General features: G+C 43.7%; 1 protein-coding gene across 5 annotated transcripts in view; it reads right to left on the bottom strand.

Annotated features, from left to right (window-relative positions):
- LOC139583808 (arf-GAP with SH3 domain, ANK repeat and PH domain-containing protein 1-like) overlaps positions 1–18,522 on the bottom strand; it is a 74,020-nt gene that overhangs the window by 15,115 nt on the left and 40,383 nt on the right. For all 5 annotated transcript variants that reach the window (XM_071415313.1, XM_071415316.1, XM_071415315.1 and 2 more), the window contains 10 exons: positions 16,832–16,961; positions 13,031–13,116; positions 11,645–11,720; positions 11,440–11,526; positions 9,810–9,910; positions 9,608–9,677; positions 5,683–5,770; positions 5,284–5,332; positions 3,141–3,316; positions 119–252 (listed from right to left, as the gene is read on the bottom strand). In XM_071415313.1, coding sequence (XP_071271414.1) covers positions 119–252; positions 3,141–3,316; positions 5,284–5,332; positions 5,683–5,770; positions 9,608–9,677; positions 9,810–9,910; positions 11,440–11,526; positions 11,645–11,720; positions 13,031–13,116; positions 16,832–16,961 — 997 coding nt within the window. The remainder of the gene's footprint in view (positions 1–118; positions 253–3,140; positions 3,317–5,283; positions 5,333–5,682; positions 5,771–9,607; positions 9,678–9,809; positions 9,911–11,439; positions 11,527–11,644; positions 11,721–13,030; positions 13,117–16,831; positions 16,962–18,522) is intronic.

Here is an 18,522-nt window from a genome sequence, read left to right as displayed (position 1 = left end):
AGCACTTTGCTTTGTCGTAATCATAATCGCATCGTAAAATAAAGATTTATTTATTTCTATCCTGTTTTTGTATGTTGATTTACTGTGAAAAAAATCTAAATCTATTTTATTTACTCACCAAGAGTTCAGAGGTGCCTAGCTTATCTAGCTCCATGGATTGGATGCGTGAGATGTGCACTCCCATCTCCCGGTGGATACCAGAGCACTCGATGCAGGTCAAGATGCCTAGGTTAGTGGACAGCCATTTTGGATCTAAGGGCACAGACAACATGACAACATACATTTGTTGCAAACAGGCCTGTGGATAGCTGTCTTGGCTACAAAACCCCCCAAAATCGGGCTTGAATTCACAGTTTAAGGTACAGACGTTTTGGTTCCCGAGTGCCCGATTTTTAAAATATATATATTTTTTAGAAATATTTTTGTACTACCATAAACATACAGTATATATTTGAAATCCAGAATGATAATGCTGAAGGGGGTTAACTATTAGCAGTACTAAGCTTGTGGCGAAATCCTGCACTTAAGTGCGCTGCCACTTTAAGAGCGCATGAGCAGTAGGAAGGAGGAGATAAAAGAGCTCGTTAAGCTCTATTGGAAAGAAGCTATTGATTGGCGCGACAGTTTTTGTTGTGTGCTATGCTGCAGAGGTTTTTTGTTTGTCTTCAGCGTATGTGGTTGTACAGTGTTTGGATCAATCCTCGGTGTGATCGCTCGACGACGTGGTTGTTCTCATTTGGGACCACGATGGTTATGGATCAAATGGATAAGTAGCAACATTTGTTGTGAAGCGTTCAACTACAACCCAACATACCATCGGACAGTCAGACCGGATACCTTCAACCTCAAGACCACAGCTAAGCCCTCTCTTGTTCCCTTTCTCTCTTTCTCTTCACGCTATGTTCCAGTGCTTTACACTGCAACCGACTCTATTTCCTAAGTACATTGACGTTTCATTGGAGCTGGACTAGTGTGTATATGAACACCACACATTCATACCCTCTGCACTCCTTCCCAGGAAGAAAATACAAACTATTGCAAATCCTCTGTGTGATGACTGGGTTAATTTGTTATTGTATGAAGTTGCTGTTTATTTGCTCTGCCATTATTGTTATATGAGGTATGTTTGGTGGGGTTACCAAGAATTGTGGAAGGACTGTGATGTGTGATCTATAGGGTGTGTATTCTTTTTCTCTCCGCTGGCTATCTGGTCAACAGGCTACACTCTAGGCAGTCTCTTCTGTTGATGTGTGTGGGTCTGGTAGTGGTACTCTCGCTGTTCTACTATTCTTTTCTTTCGGCAGGGTTAATACCTGCCTGGCGCCCGAACAAAATCTTCTTTACCTTTCTCTAATTAATACCGCTACAAGCTGACGTGTTATTTCAGGGTGGTATTCATTAGGCTTCAAAAAAAAGAAAATGGACTGAAACAGGGAATGACAACCTGAACTTGTCCAATGAGAAATACATGTTTTCGTTTTCTGTTGCAAAACGTTTTGCTACGGTTTGCACTAAAGTCCACCATCACCATCAATGTGAGCAGTGGCAACACACAGCACACACCACTAGAGGGCCTCTGCAACCTCAGGAGCACCAGCCATACTGACTGGACTACCATAGCCCAGCAACTAGAATACATTGCATCATTCTGTGTCAAGCAGAATGCCTGAACATGCTCTGACAGCAGAGCTATGCGATGGAGGACTAGAGAAGCTTTGAGCTCTTCCCTGTAAAACCGCTACAGCGACTGACACCACAGCCAAGCCTGAGTGATGCAACTTAAGGTGGCTTAAACCCAGCCTGATATCAAGCCTGAGAGCCATACGCAGCTACGCAGACGTAAACAAACTATCTTTACAGATGGCTGAGTGCTGTTAGCTGCTAAGCTTGCTAGCGTGTCTGCATTTGACAGGTCTGTGGCGGACGGACGGGTGGAAAGGTGTCAGAGGCGACGAAACACCAATAAAACACACGTATGATGGCAAACTGACTTGCCTAGTTAAATAAAGGTTACATCAATAAAAGAAATAGATGGCCATAGAGATGACAGGATGCACAGGGTGGGGTGAGAGCTCTAGAGCTGCAAAATAGCCACTAATACTCCACTAGAGAGTTGTATTTAGACCAGACGGGGTCAAAGGAGCACCATACGTGAGTCTGCAGTACACTAGCTGGAGGACTCGTTTTAGGGCCCTGTCATAGCCAGGGGTCACTCTACACAGTATGACAGTGTCGCATAGCTACAAAGGAGCAGCTTGGTCGACTGGGAGGATGAGAGCAGCTTAGCAAGGCATCAGAATGAAGTAGAAAGCATCAGAGAGCAGTTCAAACGTGGCTCCCCATCTCCCACTGTGATGCCGTAACTTTGGGACGCAGTCTGTGTCTGTTAGCATGCTTAAAACAACGGGTATGGCTTATGATGACCAGACCGGCGCATTATCGACCTGTTAAATGAACTCGCTCCAGAGAGGGGGATGTGTGTGAATTATGTAACACGGTGATGTAATGATGTTGATGTTGCAAGAAACACAGGTTTATTTGTCGCTAGCGGCCTGCTAACTCCCTCAGTGGGCTCCGTGTGTTTATGCTGACAGAGGTGGATAGGGTGATTAACTGTGTGTGTGTGTGTGTGTGTGTCAAAAGGCCAGGGTGTCCCTGCTCTGGGGAGTCTGTTTTTACAGCAGGGGAGGATCAAGTTGGAGGAACAGGGGCCAGAAAGGGCCAACACCACTGTTATATCAAGAATACAGAGGCCCCTGGTGCTGCTGCTTTGCCACTTGCTTGGTTAAAGACATCAGGCTGGCTGCATTAGCATATCTCAGGTGTCACCTACTGAGCGAGATTCGGAGCAGCCATGACAGTGCAGAACAGTGGATCGATGTTGGGCTGAGCAGGGATTTCGGAGGGACAACCTTGAAGATGATGAAGTACCCATAGGGATGTGTGAGCTCAAGGGCGAGATCAAATGCTGAAGCAAAGGTGTTGTTGTCTTCTCCTATAACAAGGTGAATGGTGAGTATGCACAAAGTAGTGGTATATAGGGGAGGATATAGAATATGAGGCCCTTGGAAATCCATAGAGGTGGTGGTCAAACACACACACACACTCACACGTAAACATTGTACTGCATATGTATGTACCTGCAGCGCCACAGTCACAGCAGATTTCGTTGCCAGGGATGCGCAGCACGTCATCTATGATGGCTTTGGTCAGGTCCTCGAGGCCGTCCTCTCCTCCTCCTCCTCCTCCGTCCTCTCCTCCACGGAATGCCATGTTCAGAGCCTCCTCCTTACTGTTGGATAGCACCGAGATCCAGCTACACACACACACAACACATACACACAGAGACAGATACGCAAACAGAGACACTAGTTATTACAGAGCAGGGGTGTTTTAAAAATGTATGAGAATTGTATATAGAAGAGTGCATTTTGGGGATTTCTGTGTGCATAAGCCTCTTAGGTAGAGGCTTTTAGACAAGGGGATGGGTCAACTCCAACTCCATCTGACAGTATATTCTATACTGCATGTATTAATATGTATACGGTATTATCTTGAGCCCTTGACGTTTACACTGAGTGTGCAAAACATTAAGAACACCTTTCTAATATTGAGTTGTACCCCTTTTGCCCTCATAACAGCCCCAATTCATCGGGGCATGGACTCTACAAGGTGTTGAAAGCGTTCCACAGGGATGCTGGCCCATGTTGACGCCAATGCTTCCATGTTGACTTCAATGCTTCCCGCAGTTGTGTCAGGTTGGCTGGATGTCCTTTGGGTGGTGGACCATTCTTGATACACACGGGAAACTGTTGAGTGTTAAAAACCCAGCAGCGTTGCAGTTCTTGCCACACTCAAACCGGTGCGACTGGCACCCACTACCATTAACCCGTTCAAAGACACTTCAATCTTTGTCTTGCCCATTGACCCTCTAAATGGCACACATACACAATCCATGTCTCAATAGTCTCAAGGCTAAAAAAAAAACCTTCTTTAACCCGTCTCCTCCCTTTCATCTACACTGATGGCAGTGGATTTAACAGGTAACATCAATAAGGGATCATAGCTTTCACCTGGATTCACCTGGTCAGTCTGTCATGGAAAGAGTATGTTATGTTCTTATTGTTTTACATCCATCCATGTGTCTACAGTGTCAACCAACACATCTGAACACCCTCCACACACACACACACACACACACACACAGACACACTCTAGTTAACCTAAGAATTCCTTCAACAGCACAGACTCCTTGCAGCCGTCTGTCTGAGTGCACTCATTAAGAGTCAGCCAGGAAGTAACTGCTGCTGTTGCCAACCCACCCGCTGTTCAGCACAGCACAGTACAGCACAGCTCCTTCCTGCTATAATGTAATGTGATTTGTGGATTCAAATAAAGTGTTTAAAATGTGTGAGTGTGTGTGTCGGCTAGGAGACAATCATTGTGTTAATTCAAGTGTGTGTGTGTGTGTGTGTGTGTGTGTGTGTGTGTGTGGGCTAGGAGACAATCATTGTGTTAATTCAAGTGTGTGTGTGTGTGTGTGTGTGTGCGCACGCGAGAAATAGCAAGAAATGAGTATGAAGATACGTGGGTATACGCTTGTCTTCAAGGGTGAGTTGTTTACTTGCGATACACAAGGCGTGGGTGGGCGAACGTGTGATTGCATAATGCAGGGACGTTATATTTTCCAATAATAAATGGTTCATTTCAAACACTTATTCCACGCCCTATGGGCCCTGGTGAAAAGTAGTGCACTACATAGGGAATTGGGTGCCATTTGGGATGTATCCAAAGGTGAGGCTAAGAGGCAAGGCCTATTGTGTCGCAGTAAAGTTCATGTGAGCGTGGTTAAAGGCAGTGGTTCATAAAGGCCAGGGCCCTGACAGTTTAGGAAGACAGAGAATTTGGAAGAGATTACAATTACTGATCGGTGGGTATGAAGTAGCAGAATGTGGTGTAAACTGTGTGTGTGTGTGTGTGTGAGAAATAAATGATGTGTCTGCACCTGAACAAGTGACAACCACAGATCCAGATAGATAGAAACCCTTACTGCTGCTAGCACCTAGCAGTCCTTTTTTCTCTCTCTAAGTAATACAAATACCCTGTCAATGGAGCATGAAAGACGCTGTCTTTCTTTGTTAAATCTCACTGATCATTCAAGCTCATAGCTACATGATCAGGGCCAAGTTCATTGCTTCAGTGTATTACTTTGTACCTGCCTTTAGAGTTGGATATTACAGTAAAACAATGTTTATAATGTGATGACTGTGTCGATACACTTACATGACAAACTCCTGTTCATCCTCAGCCTGGAAGTGATATGTCCGGTTATCTGTGGGCAGAGAGAAGATTAGAGGGGAATGTGATCTCAGACACTGTGTAATCATGTCATGTAATATAGCCCTGTTGTGAGATGCATGTTGGGTAATTCACAAGCACAGCATGTTTCAGGTTGTCCTCTCAATGTCAAGACACCATTCAACAGCCAGTCAGAAAATAGAGCAGGTGTCAAAGAGCGACTGGCGCCCTATGACACAAAATGGTCTCTTCGACTCTTCCCATTTCTGAATGTCCATAAGAGGTAATTTAAAAGTCCCCTTCTCTCACGGGCCGCCCAGCCCATGCACCAGCCACAGTAACTGCTGCATTGGGCATAAAGGTTATGGTAAGAGGGGTACTTACGGGAAATTAGATCGAAGCACTTCCTGTCCTCAGCGCAGGGCTTGACCTGGCAGGTGAGCAGGTTGAGTTTCACAGGCTGCCTGTTGGACTGCACAAACACACAGACAACTTAGCTACTTGATGGACATTATGAAAATGAGTCTGTACATCGACCAGTATTGGTCCTATGAAACTAACACTACAAGCCTACCTGACTCTGGATAGAGTGGTAAAGTAATAGGTCAATTCATATTTTGATGTTTGGCATTGTGGGTATGTCCTTTTGTCTCGGCTGAATAAAGAAACTATATACAGTGCCTTCGGGAAAGTATTCGGACCCCTTGACTTTTTCCACATTTTGTTACGTTACAGCCTTATTCTAAAATGTATTTAAAAAAAAAAAAGAATTCTCAGAAATCTACACACAATACCCCATAATGACGAAGTGAAAACAGGTTTTTAGAATTGTTTGCAAATGTATACAAAACTAAAAACAGATATATTCAGACCCTTTGCTATGATACTCAAAATTGAGCTCAGGTACATCCTGTTTCTACTGATCATCCTTGAGATGTTTCTACAACTTTATTGGAGTCCACATGTGGTAAATTCAATTGATTGGACATGATTTGGAAAGGCACACAACTGTCTATATAAGGTCCCACAGTTGACAGTGCATGTCAGAACAAAAACCAAGCCATTAGGTCGAAGGAATTGTCCCTAGAGCTCCGAGAGAGGATTGTGCTGAGGCACAGATCTGGGGAAGGGTACCAAAATATTTTTGTAGCATTGAAGGTCCCCAAGAACACAGTGGCCTCCATCACCACCAAGACTCTTCCTAGAGCTGGTAGCCCGGCCAAACTGAACAATCGGGGTCATTGTCCTTGGTCAGGAAGGTGACCAAGAAACCGATGGTCACGCTGACAGAGCTCCAGAGTTCCTCTGTGGAGATGGGAGAACCTTCCAGAAGGACAACCATCTCTACAGCACTCCACCAATCAGTCCTTTATGGTAGAGTGGCTAGACGGAAGCCACTCTTCAGTAAAAAGCACATGACAGCATGCTTGGAGTTTGAATAAAGGGACATAAAGGCCAGCATCCCGGAGTCGCCTCTTCACTGTTGACGTTGAGACTGGTGTTTTGCGAGTACTATTTAATGAAGCTGCCAGTTGAGGACTTGTGAGGCGTCTATTTCTCAAACTAGACACTCTAATGTACTTGTCCTCTTGCTCAGTTGTGCACCGGGGCCTCCCACTCCTCTTTATATTCTAGGTTAGAGCCAGTTTGCGCTGTTCTGTGAAGGGAGTAGTACACAGCGTTGTAAGAGATCTTCAGTTTCTTGGCAATTTCTCACATGGAATAGCCTTCATTTCTCAGAACAAGAACAGACTGACGAGTTTCAGAAGACAGTTCTTTGTTTCTGAACATTTTGAGCCTGTAATCCACAAACGCTGATGCTCCAGATACTCAATTAGTCTAAAAGCCAGTTTTATTGCTTCTTTAATGAGAACAACAGTTTTCAGCTGTGCTAACATAATTGCAAAAGGGTTTTCTAATGATCAATTAGCCTTTTAAAATGATAAACTTGGATTAGCTCACACAACGTGCCATTGGAACACAGGAGTGATGGTTGCTGATAATGGGCCGCTGTACACCTTTGTAGATATCCCTAAAAAATCGGCCGTTTCCAGCTACAATAGTCATTTACAACATTAACAATGTCTACACTGTATTTCTGATCAATTTGATGTTATTTTAAATGGACAAAAAATGTACTTTTCTTTGAAAAACAAGGACATTTCTAAGTGACCCCAAACTTTCGAATGGTAGTGTACATTTGCAAAAATTTCGAAAAACCGTTTTTTGCTATGTCATTATGGGGTATTGTGTCTAGATTGATGAGGGAAAAAACTACTTCATCCATTTTAGAATAACAACAACAAAAAAAGTCAAGGGGTCTGTATACTTTCTGAACGCACTGTATATATACACTGTATATATATTTAAAAAAATCTCTTCTAATGTTTTATCTCAGGATGTTGATTCAAGTGACCTTTTTTTTGGCTTTGAAACACGGCTTTAAATCAATCAGTTCTACTACATCATTAGAATCACTGAGGCCAGAGTAATTGATTGATTACATTTCTCCACATTTACTGTATGTCTCTGAAAATAGAAACAGTCCCACAGAATACTGTAACTGTGCCACTAATAAATGACCAAATATGATACAATGATAACTTGTACTCAGTGACCCAGAGGCACTATATGTGTCCCAAATGGCAACCTATTCCCTATGTAGTGCACTACTTTAGCCCAAAGCCCAATAGTCAAAAAGTAGTGAACTACAAGAGAATAGGGTGCCATTTGGGACAAAGAGCCTAAACACTAGACACAACAGTATAGCTAGCCTAGGGAGGATCCCAGGTAGTCCCTCAGTACTGGCTGTGGTCCAGGCAGCACCACTTTGGGTTGGCTACAGTACAGTACCCACTGTCATAATATGATAATACCACTGTGCCCAGCTAGCACGTGTGTAGACTGGGCACTGCATTGTAACTGTGCCCAGGCATGCGGGCAGCGGGCGGGCAGAGAGAGGGGGGGGGGGGTGTTAACAAACCGTTAACAGGCTGTGATGAGCCCCACCAGACATGCCACCAGGGGTCTTTCACAGTCTCCAAATCCAGAACAGATTCAAGAAAACGTACAGTATTATATACAGCCATGATTGCATGGAACTCCCTTCCATCAAAGATTTGCTCAAGTGAGCAGCAAACCTGGTTTTAAAAAACAAATAAAGCAACACCTCACCGCATATCCCCTCCCTCATATTTGACCTAGATATTGTGTGTATGTATTGATATGTTGGCTATGTGTGACGTTTTACATTTATGTAGTTTTGTCCTTGAGTTGCTCTTGTCTATTAATGTTCTGTATCACAGTATGTCATGTTCCATGTTTTGTGTGAACCAAAGGAAGAGTAGCTGCTGCTATCGCAACAGCTAATGGGGATCCTAATAAAATAACAAATACCAAATGAGCCCTGAGGTGAGAATGCCTGGCTGGCACCGTGCCTCGCAGGCAGGGTCACCCAGAGTTCAGCTGCCTGGCCTGCCACAGGGGCTGATGGGAAATAAACACAGAGCGGAGCTGCAACATGCCATCAGACAAAGAACTGAAGACAAGTACATGGATTCCCTGTGCGTTTTCTTTTTTCTGGAGGTGCAGACAGGCAGGCTCGTACATAGGCTACATTGTATCATTTCCTTGAAAGGAGGGTGTCTATATATCCAGTAAATGAGATGATAATATTACGATATTTGGAGGATCCACCGCAATCTAGAGTGGAATTAATTTTTATTAATTTATTAATAAATAAATATATTTATTAATAATAAATAAATAATAAAATAATAAAATAAAATAATAATAAATAATATATTTATTATAATTTATTAATAATTTGTAAGTCGCTGTGGATAAGAGCGTCTGCTAAATGACTTAAATGTAAATGTTAATGTAAATGATTTATACAACATTTGGGACATGCTAGTTGTGTCTGTGTGCACTCTCTCTGTCGCACGTGCACGTGTGTCTCTGTCTATCTATCTCAACGTTGCTTCTTGTATTAGCTCCCAGCAGCAGATAGTGAATATCTGATCCAGTGCTGCTGTACTCCACAGTATCCACAGGCCCAGGGAAGAGAAGAGCCAGCAGCAAACTCAGAGATGAGTCACCACAGCAATGGGAGAGGGAGGGGAGTGGGGGGGTTTCGCTGAGGGGTTGCCCTGGCAACCCATCCATGTCGATTCCTCTCTGCCAACTGCCAGACTGATAGTGCTCAACACAGCTTCTTTCATACCGGATGTTGCCTCTGATCTAGCCTCCACAGGTGCGTGTGTGTTTGTGTATGTGCGCGCGTGTGTGTGGTATGTTTGCCTCTCACCGTGGCATGAGAGATGGTGAGCATGCCACCCTTCACTGAACACTTCCTCCTCTGCCACACCTTCCTCAGCCTGGAGGAAGACAGCAACACCAAGGCACAACAAAAGATCAAATAAGGGCTTGGCATATCTGAGTGTATTAATATAAAAGCTTCTTCTGTACTGTTCAGTGTGTGTGTGTGTGTGTGTGTGTGTGTGACCTACCCATCACTCTTCTTCATCAGGTAGCCTTTCTTCTCACAGCCAAACTCTTTGTTGCCCTGCAGCTGGTGCATGCTATAGCCACCCTGCTTACTCTGGGAGTCCTGCGGCAACACACAGTGTTCAGACACGGAAAACTCAGCAAATCACCACACACAACCAACCAAATAAACCTCTTACGGAGAGTGCAGGCCAGGGTCGTTATTATTTATCGGTTCATGTTTGATGTTCAAAGGACCATGACGACCGTCCCAAATGGCAGCCTATTCTCTATTTTAGTCCACTGCTTTTCACCGGGGCTCGGGTCAAAAGAAGTGCACTGCATGGAGAATAGGGTGCCATTTGGGACGCAGACATGTTCTAAACACACTATTAAATGAAAAACAGAGTGGAGTGCATGCTCTTCAAATTGTCTCAGAAGTCAAAACGCAGGCAAGACCAACAGAAGCATGCCAATCGTGCACACTTACTCTTCTAGACTTGAGTCCAGACAAGCAGCGAGTAGAGAGGGAGATAGAGGGAGAGAGTGTGAAAGAAGCAGCTGAGACGTAGGCGTGAGACAGTGCCTGCATGCATGCATGGAGTGTAGGTGTTAGTTCAGTACAATATATACAAGTAGAGGGGTAGTGAGTGAGTGACAGTATGTGGGTGTTGTAAACCACAGGATGTTTAGTATGACTCGTCAGTGTCTTCCAAAATGACACCCAGTTCCCTACATAGTGCACTACTGAACAAGTCCCATACACTCTTAGGAAAAAAGGGACTAGAACCTAAAAGGGTGCTTCGGCTGTCTCCGTTGCAGAACCCTTTGAAGAATCCAGATTAGAACCCTTTTGGGTTGCATGTAGAACCCTTTCCACAGAGGGTTCTACATGGAACCCAAAAGGGTTCTAACTGGAACCAAAAAGGGTTCTGACTGGAACAAAAAAGGATTATCCTATGGGGGGCAGCCGAAGAACCCTTCTGGAACCCTTTTTTCTAAGAGTGTATGGGCCCTGTTCAGTAGGGCACTATGTAGGGAATACGGTACCATCTGGGACTAGGCCACTAGCAGAGACGTGCAGTTGTGTCGACACGGCAGCCCAGTCGATCTCAGCTAGGCTCTGCACACTATTACACAGGGCCGTCCTTCAAAACACAGTGAGCAGCTAGCATACACTAAGCAAATCTCAATGTGGGTATGAGACTGAGGGGAAAACCACATTGTTGGTGTTGTTGTGTATCAGAAAGAGATTAGGGTAGGTTAGTTAAGACAGTGACTGGCTCTCCACCAATCAGCCAGTGAGGCACAACACTGGCTACCAGCATGGTACATTACTGGATGCTCACTCTGTGCTACAGGAAGCTAGCAAGTAGGTACACCCACCATAGGGTCAAAGGTTACGGGTTAGGGGTGAAGAGTGTACAGTCTGATTCTCTACCAAGCAAAGATTTTGTGAACGAATGGCTGGAGGGAGTTTCCATTATACTCTTAAATGAACACCAGTCCATTCCATCTAAATCCACGAGGGGTAGTGTACGAGTGCACAGGAGAAGGGTAGAGAATTGGAATGCAATTTATATGTTTGCCAACTATAGCCCGCTTGGGCCCACTTGGCCCTGTTTGGCCCTGTTTGGCCTGGTTCCTGCCTACCTCCTTCTGGTCCAGCTGAAGGGAGGACTTGATCAGATCTCTGAGAGCAGTCAGATGTTTCTTCTCCTCATCCTGGGTCTGCTTTATCTGAGAAGGAGATACACAGGGTGAGATTAACACACACACACACTCAATGAGTCTGGATAACAATAGTCTGTAGAGTAGCAGTAATCAGATGGAGAGAAGCCTGTGGGTGGGTATTTACATTGTAGAGGTCAGCAGCCAGCTTCTCAATGTACTGCTTCAGCTTATCCGCCGTCTTCAAGCCATCTTGGAAGAAACTGCAAGAGAATACAGGGCGGATATTAGAATTCCATTGACATTTTCACTTTAGTGAGACAAAGGGCAGTCATTTGGTGGGGCGTAGCATCGTTTACATCATTTAGAAATGTCAAGTGTCATAGAATGTTTATATAGGCATTAGGAAGGTCATAAGGAGTGGAGGGGTGAATGAGAATGATACTGATGCAGTGTATAACACTGCTTGGCTCTCTGGCTTTTGGCAAAGAGATTTATCTAGTACATTAGAGAGCTTTCCTTCTCTCTTTTTCTCTCCTGTCTCTCTCTGGCTGACTATGGCTGTGTCCAGAGCTGAATGCTAAGCACCTCCTGTCATCCATTATGGATCTGCCAGTGTCAGTGGCACCCACCAGAATGCAGCTCTGCATCCTCTCAACTCCACTAACAACCTCTCTCTCCCCATCTCTCCATCTCCCTCGCTCTAGGCATCCATCAATCCTCCCTCAGTCCACTCATCCTACTGAAACATACAGTTTTCTCTACCTTTGTTTTTCCATCGTTCTATAAGGCATGTCTCTACATAGTGATTTTCCCGCTGTCAGCGTCAGAAACAGTAGGACAGCCATAGGTTTGGGTTGAGTAGATAACAAGAAAACTGCATTGTTTTGTTGTGACATAACCACCTAGCAACGCTGAGGCTGTCAGGCCTGTCGGTGACGCAGCCAGGGGACTGCCGTTATTTACCCAAAAACCCCCACGGCTGTCACAACGCATCGGCATGAAGGCCCATGCATATTTATGAGAGCTAAATATGACTCCGCAACCCTCCCTACCCAAGAACTGTGAATCATGCATCACCATCACCCCACCCGAGAGAGAGGGATGGAGGGATGGGCGGGTTGAGAGGATAAAGAGAAGGGAGAGAGAGAGAGAGAAAGAGCAAATAGCAATCGCAACCAGACTTGAATAGCTAGTCGTGAGAGTACATTATTCCCTCTGAAAAATATTTATATTTTCCCGTGAACGTACGACACATTAAGTGTTTTCCACCAATTAGTCACAGCTAAGTAGACACATCTCACTAGTTGGGAGGGGGTCTCACACTATGGTAAAGGAGGAATATACTGCGGTACTGTGGGGGGCGGCATGTAACCTAGAGGTTAGAGCGTTGGACTAGTAACCGAAAGGTTGCTGGATCGAATCCCCGCACTGACGAGGTAAAATCTGTCGTTCTGCCCTTGAACAAGGCAGTTAACCCACTGTTCCCCGGTAGGTCGTCATTGTAAATAAGAATTTGTTCTTAACTGACTTGCCTAGTTAAATAAAGGTAAAAAAAGAAATTATGACTTACTTGCACTGTGCGTGGTAATACTTGATTAGGTTCTGGAGAAGGTCCACTCCCTTCTTGGTCTTGATCTCATTGACTTTGATCAGATACTGCAGAGAAAACACAAGAGGTGGTTTGTGAAAACTGACATCAAATAGAATGCTCTGTTACATGATTTTGGAGAATTTCACTGCTTATACATGGTGATGCATTAAACCAGGGGTGGACAATCACTGAAGGTCTTAATTGAAGGCTATCATTTATTTGAACTGAAGGCTATCATTTACGAAAACCAGTAAATCTTCATGGCTTGGCTGACACAAAAGCCTGCACCAACCCACATAAATGGAAACTGAGCGCAAAATGCTCCCCCCTTGCATTAAACCACCATAGAAAAGATGTGTTTGTCTGAAATATTGAAATATGTCTTCTGAACACTTTGAAGGATAATCCTATCAGAATGCCCATATGCTGGAGGATGATCCTTTGATCTACACTGCCAACACAGCATGGAGTCTGTGGGAGCCGGAAACAAAGTGGTAAACATCTAAACATCACTGGAAGGAATGCCAACATAGAATATCATGAGAGAAAGATGTAATTTGCCTGGTTTTACAGTAAACTGTGTTTGAAATGGATAACTAGAGAATTGTGTTTTTCATTTGGTTTTTAGAAATCACTCGGGCCTCCGGAGAAAGTGTGTTTCACTGACTAGCATCCTAAACGAGGCAGTCTAAAGATAGAGAACAAATTCCCCCAACAAATTCATGCCCGGCGAACAAATGAATAAAACATCATCTTAATCTTACGTTTATCCCATGGCGTGCCAACCTAGAACAGTTCGTGAAGGGACACTATGTAGGGCAGAATGCCCTTCTGAGGCCCCCCTGTCCCTGTGCTCCCAAAGCTTCTCTGCAGCATTGCTTACAATGCAGTCATCTTTGTGTGTGTGTGTGTGTGTGTGTGTGTGTGTGTGTGCACGTTTGCGTGCTACCCTGAAACAAAACACACACACAATCACACACACATTGCTTTTGTCTGCCTGAGAGTGTGCGACTCAGAGATTAACCAAATTTGTCTGGTGCGGGCTTAGTGTGTGTTGTGAATGCCTGATGGTGCATGTGTTTGGGGGCTTTGTGGGAATGAGAGGCGATGGATGGATGCTACTGTATCAGTGGCTGGTCTCAGATCAGTAATACAGCCTGCTGTGATGAGCATCGCCTGGCCCTCTCCACACTAGCAGCAGCAGCAGCAGAGCAGCGTGGGATAGGAGAGTGAGTCTACGTCCCAAATGGCACCCTATTCCGTATGTAGTACCCTACGGGCCATGGTTCAAAGTAGTGCACTATATAGGGAATAGAGTGCCATTTGGGATTCACCCTGAAAGCATCCTCTAATCTGGTGAGTGTGTAATGTGGAGAGGGGGGGGGGGGGGGGTGTGAGGTAACCATACCAATTCACACAATACGAGCACTGCTATCGGTCAAGCTTATAGGGTCAGGAGTTTTCCTTACCATATGACTTGCCCAGGAAAAACTCTGGGCCCCTCTAGCACAACACTGGAAGCAATATCAACAACAACAACCCATGTGTAAGAAATCACCCCAAAAACCCAAGAGAGGCAAACCACCCCCTCTCGCTGCACACAGAAATAGAGGTGCATGGGTTGAGCGCCTCGTAACGGCTCCAATTAGAATCCCATTGTGAAGCACTAAGTTAATATATCAATTATCAGTACCGTTATGCCATGTGAGCAAATAATCTGTAGGTAAAGAGGGAGAGTGGAGTATGCGTTTACGCCCACCGGGAAGTAGCTCGATGGCACAGCTGAGCGCATCGCTCTTACAATTTGGTATTTTACTCTATTCAATGTCTAATGACACAACCTTAAAATCGGTACGTTTAAATTTTCACAACAAATAACCTTCAATAAATTACATTTTCATCGCTCTTATCAAAATTAAAGGTTCAACAAATGCATTTACTCCATTTTCTTTTCTTCTACAAATGATCTTTCTCAAAAACATTTGTACATTGTCCCATAAAATAATCTGAACTCTTGTTTCTCTTTTTTTAATATATATATATACAGTTGAAGACGGAAGTTTACATACACTTAGGTTGGAGTCATTAAAACTCATTTTTCAACCACTCCACAAATTTCTTGTTAACAAACTATAGTTTTGGCAAGTCGGTTAGGACATCTATTTTGTGCATGACACAAGTAATTTTTCCAACAATTGTTTACAGACAGATTATTTTACTTATAACTCACTGTATCACAATTCCAGTGGGTCAGACGTTTACATACACTAAGTTGACTGTGCCTTAGAAAACAGCTTGGAAAATATCTGAAAATGATGTCATCGATTTAGAAGTTTCAGATAGGCTAATTGACATAATTTGAGTCAATTGGAGGTGTACCTGTGGATGTATTTCAAGGCCTACCTTCAACTCAGTGCCTCTTTGCTTGACATCATGAGAAAATCAAAAGAAATCAGCCAAGACCTCAGAAAAAAAAATTGTAGACCTCCACAAGTCTGGTTCATCCTTGGGAGCAATTTCCAAACGCCTGAAGGTACCATGTTCATCTGTACAAAAATTAGTACGCAAGTATAAACACCATGGGACCACGCAGCCGTCATACTGCTCAGGAAGGAGACGCGTTCTGTCTCCTAGAGATTAACGTACTTTGGTGCGAAAAGTGCAAATCAATTCCAGAACAACAGCAAAGGACCTTGTGAAGATGCTGGAGGAAACAGGTATAAAAGTATCTATATCCACAGTAAAACGAGTCCTATATCGACATAACAAAGATCATACCTTTTTGGAGAAATGCCCTCTGGTCTGGTGAAACAAAAGTAGAACTGTTTGGCCATAATGACCATCGTTATGTTTGGAGGAAAAAGGGGGACGCTTGCACCATCCCATCATGTTGTGGGGGTGCTTTGCTGCAGGAGGGACTGGTGCACTTCACATGAGGTAGGAAAATTATGTGGATATATTGAAGCAACATCTCAAGACATCAGTCAGGAAGTTAAAGCTTGGTTGCAAATGGGTCTCCCAAATGGACAATGACCCCAAGCATACTTCCAAAGTTGTGTCAAAATGGCTTAAGGACAACAAAGTCAAGGTATTGGAGTGGACATCACAAAGCCCTGACCTCAATCCTATAGAAAATGTGTGGGCAGACCTGAAAAAGCGTGTGCGAGCAAGGAGGCCTACAAACCTGACTCAGTTACACCAGCTCTGTCAGGAGGAATGGGCCAAAATTCACCCAACTTATTGTGGGAAGCTTGTGGAAGGCTACCCGAAACGTTTGACCCAAGTTAAACAATTTAAAGGCAATGCTACCAAATACTAATTGAGTGTATGTAAACTTCTGACCCACTGGGAATGTGATGAAAGAAATAAAAGCTGAAATAAATCTCTCTCTATTATTCTGACATTTCACATTCTTAAAATAAAGTGGTGATCCTAACTGACTTAAGACAGGGAATTTTTACTTGGATTAAATGTCAGGAAGTGTGAAAAACTGAGTTCAAATGTATTTGGCTAAGGTGTATGTAAACGTCCGACTTCAACTATATATATAGTGTTTAAAAAATAAATACAAATTAATAATATATATATATATATATATATTTGGTGTCCCCACTGCAATTTTAGTGGGGTTGCGACCCCAATTCTGAATACCACTGCTCTAGAGGGATACAGCTCACTCACAAGCATTGGTTTACAGAAAACTACATACTGTACATCTCAGTCAGTGCCCAGTTTGTGCCTAATCAGTGCCCACTAGTCTGTGCCGTGTCCACTACTGACCTCACACATCTGGAGTTGGAAGAGACGGCGTTCCTTCTCCATCTCCTCAGCGATCTCCGCACCTGTTATCTCCGTGCGAATCATCCCATGCTGCTTGGCATGCTCCCTCTTTTCCTTCTCGATCTTTGTACTGAAATCAAACAGACAGACAGACAGACAGACAGACAGACAGACGGACAGACCGTGTTAGAGAAACCAGAAACAGACCAACAGATAGTGTTTAAGTCCATGACAACTCTTTAAATCAGATGGAATTCTCCGGAAGAAGTAGAGTTTTCACAGGGTGGAACGTTCCAGTTAAATGATGATGTTGCTCTGTGTGATATACAGTCCATCCGTTCTGACATTGTCATGACGCCATAAACAACTGTACGCAGACATAACCAGACATAACCATATATAGTGCAAACCCCAGGTGTCACAACACAGTTATGTACATCTACACTCGGGATCAATATTTTCCACAAAATCCACCAAGTTTCAAAACCAGTAATAATTCATATTTATCTTGTGAATCCTGGGAAATTTTGCAAAAATCAGAAGTCTCCATTTAAATTGTTTAAACCAAGATATGGTCACTATTCCAGAGTTCTCTCCAAATAAGAGGGGTGCTGCACCACCTTGTCGGCTTGGCTGCGCCACAATGTAAAGATTTCAGAGCAAATAAAACGGATATTTAGTAATGATGGAGTAACTATCTTGATCGCCAATGACGATGTGAATTTGCGAAACAGGGCGTCCATAAATTCGGAGCGTTTTCACGTTCCTCAATTCAGTGCAGTTCGGCAGTAGGCTATCTCGACACAGAACGCGCTCAGGACGCACCCCGAGTATAGCGTTGTCGAATCAGACAAACTTTGTAACGGCAGTTAAACGACCAAAGTTGCTAAACTTCCTAGATAACCTCCTTCAACGCATGACAGAATATCTCCTATATTTGGCAAAATCTATATAGCTGATGATTATACAGATAGCAGATCAGCTCATGAATAACTGGCAGAAGAGAGTGGAAATAGTTAACGGTATCTTAACAAGAACAGACTGTTTAATAAAATATACATATCTACTCTCATACTATTTGTTGGTCACACATTCTTTATCGATAATCTCGCCTACAGCGCAGAGAAGCAGGGGAAATCTTATAGCGGCGGTATTTTGACATGCATAGGCGAGAGACATTTGATAACGCATTGCGACCTATGGATTACAGAATAAAGTTAAAATTGTTCACGCAAAACAGGAGTCAGGATTTGGGGTTTCAATGGGATTGATATTAACTAGGCTCTAGGACAGGAGAAGATAGAATGTTCCCGCATGCCTCTCTGTGACAGAGATGCCTATGTAGTGAATTGTGCATAGGCCTATCAAATGTGTGACTGTCTAAAGACTCACAATGACAGCTCAAAGAGGCACACGTTATTTTATAGGCTATACTGCGGGGGTTTCCAATAGGGTTTATTAACTGCATTCTGGTCGCATGTGCAGTCCGTCGGTGTCAATTATGCGTGTTCTTTGAATTAATGGCGACTTCGTGTGAAGTAAATATGCTCGGCTAAAGGCTACCATGCGACAACCTTTATGGATAATGTGCTATTTCGTTTTTTGCTTATCTGCTTCCGTGCATGTTTTGTATGTTGTGGAGTTGCATTAGTGCGACATTAGGGGATTTTTTTGTTTATTTCCCGGGTCTT

This window comes from Salvelinus alpinus, chromosome 8 (genome assembly GCF_045679555.1).
Source record: "Salvelinus alpinus chromosome 8, SLU_Salpinus.1, whole genome shotgun sequence".
Classification (NCBI taxonomy): domain Eukaryota; kingdom Metazoa; phylum Chordata; class Actinopteri; order Salmoniformes; family Salmonidae; genus Salvelinus; species Salvelinus alpinus.
This window is presented reverse-complemented; position numbering and strand designations above follow the sequence as displayed.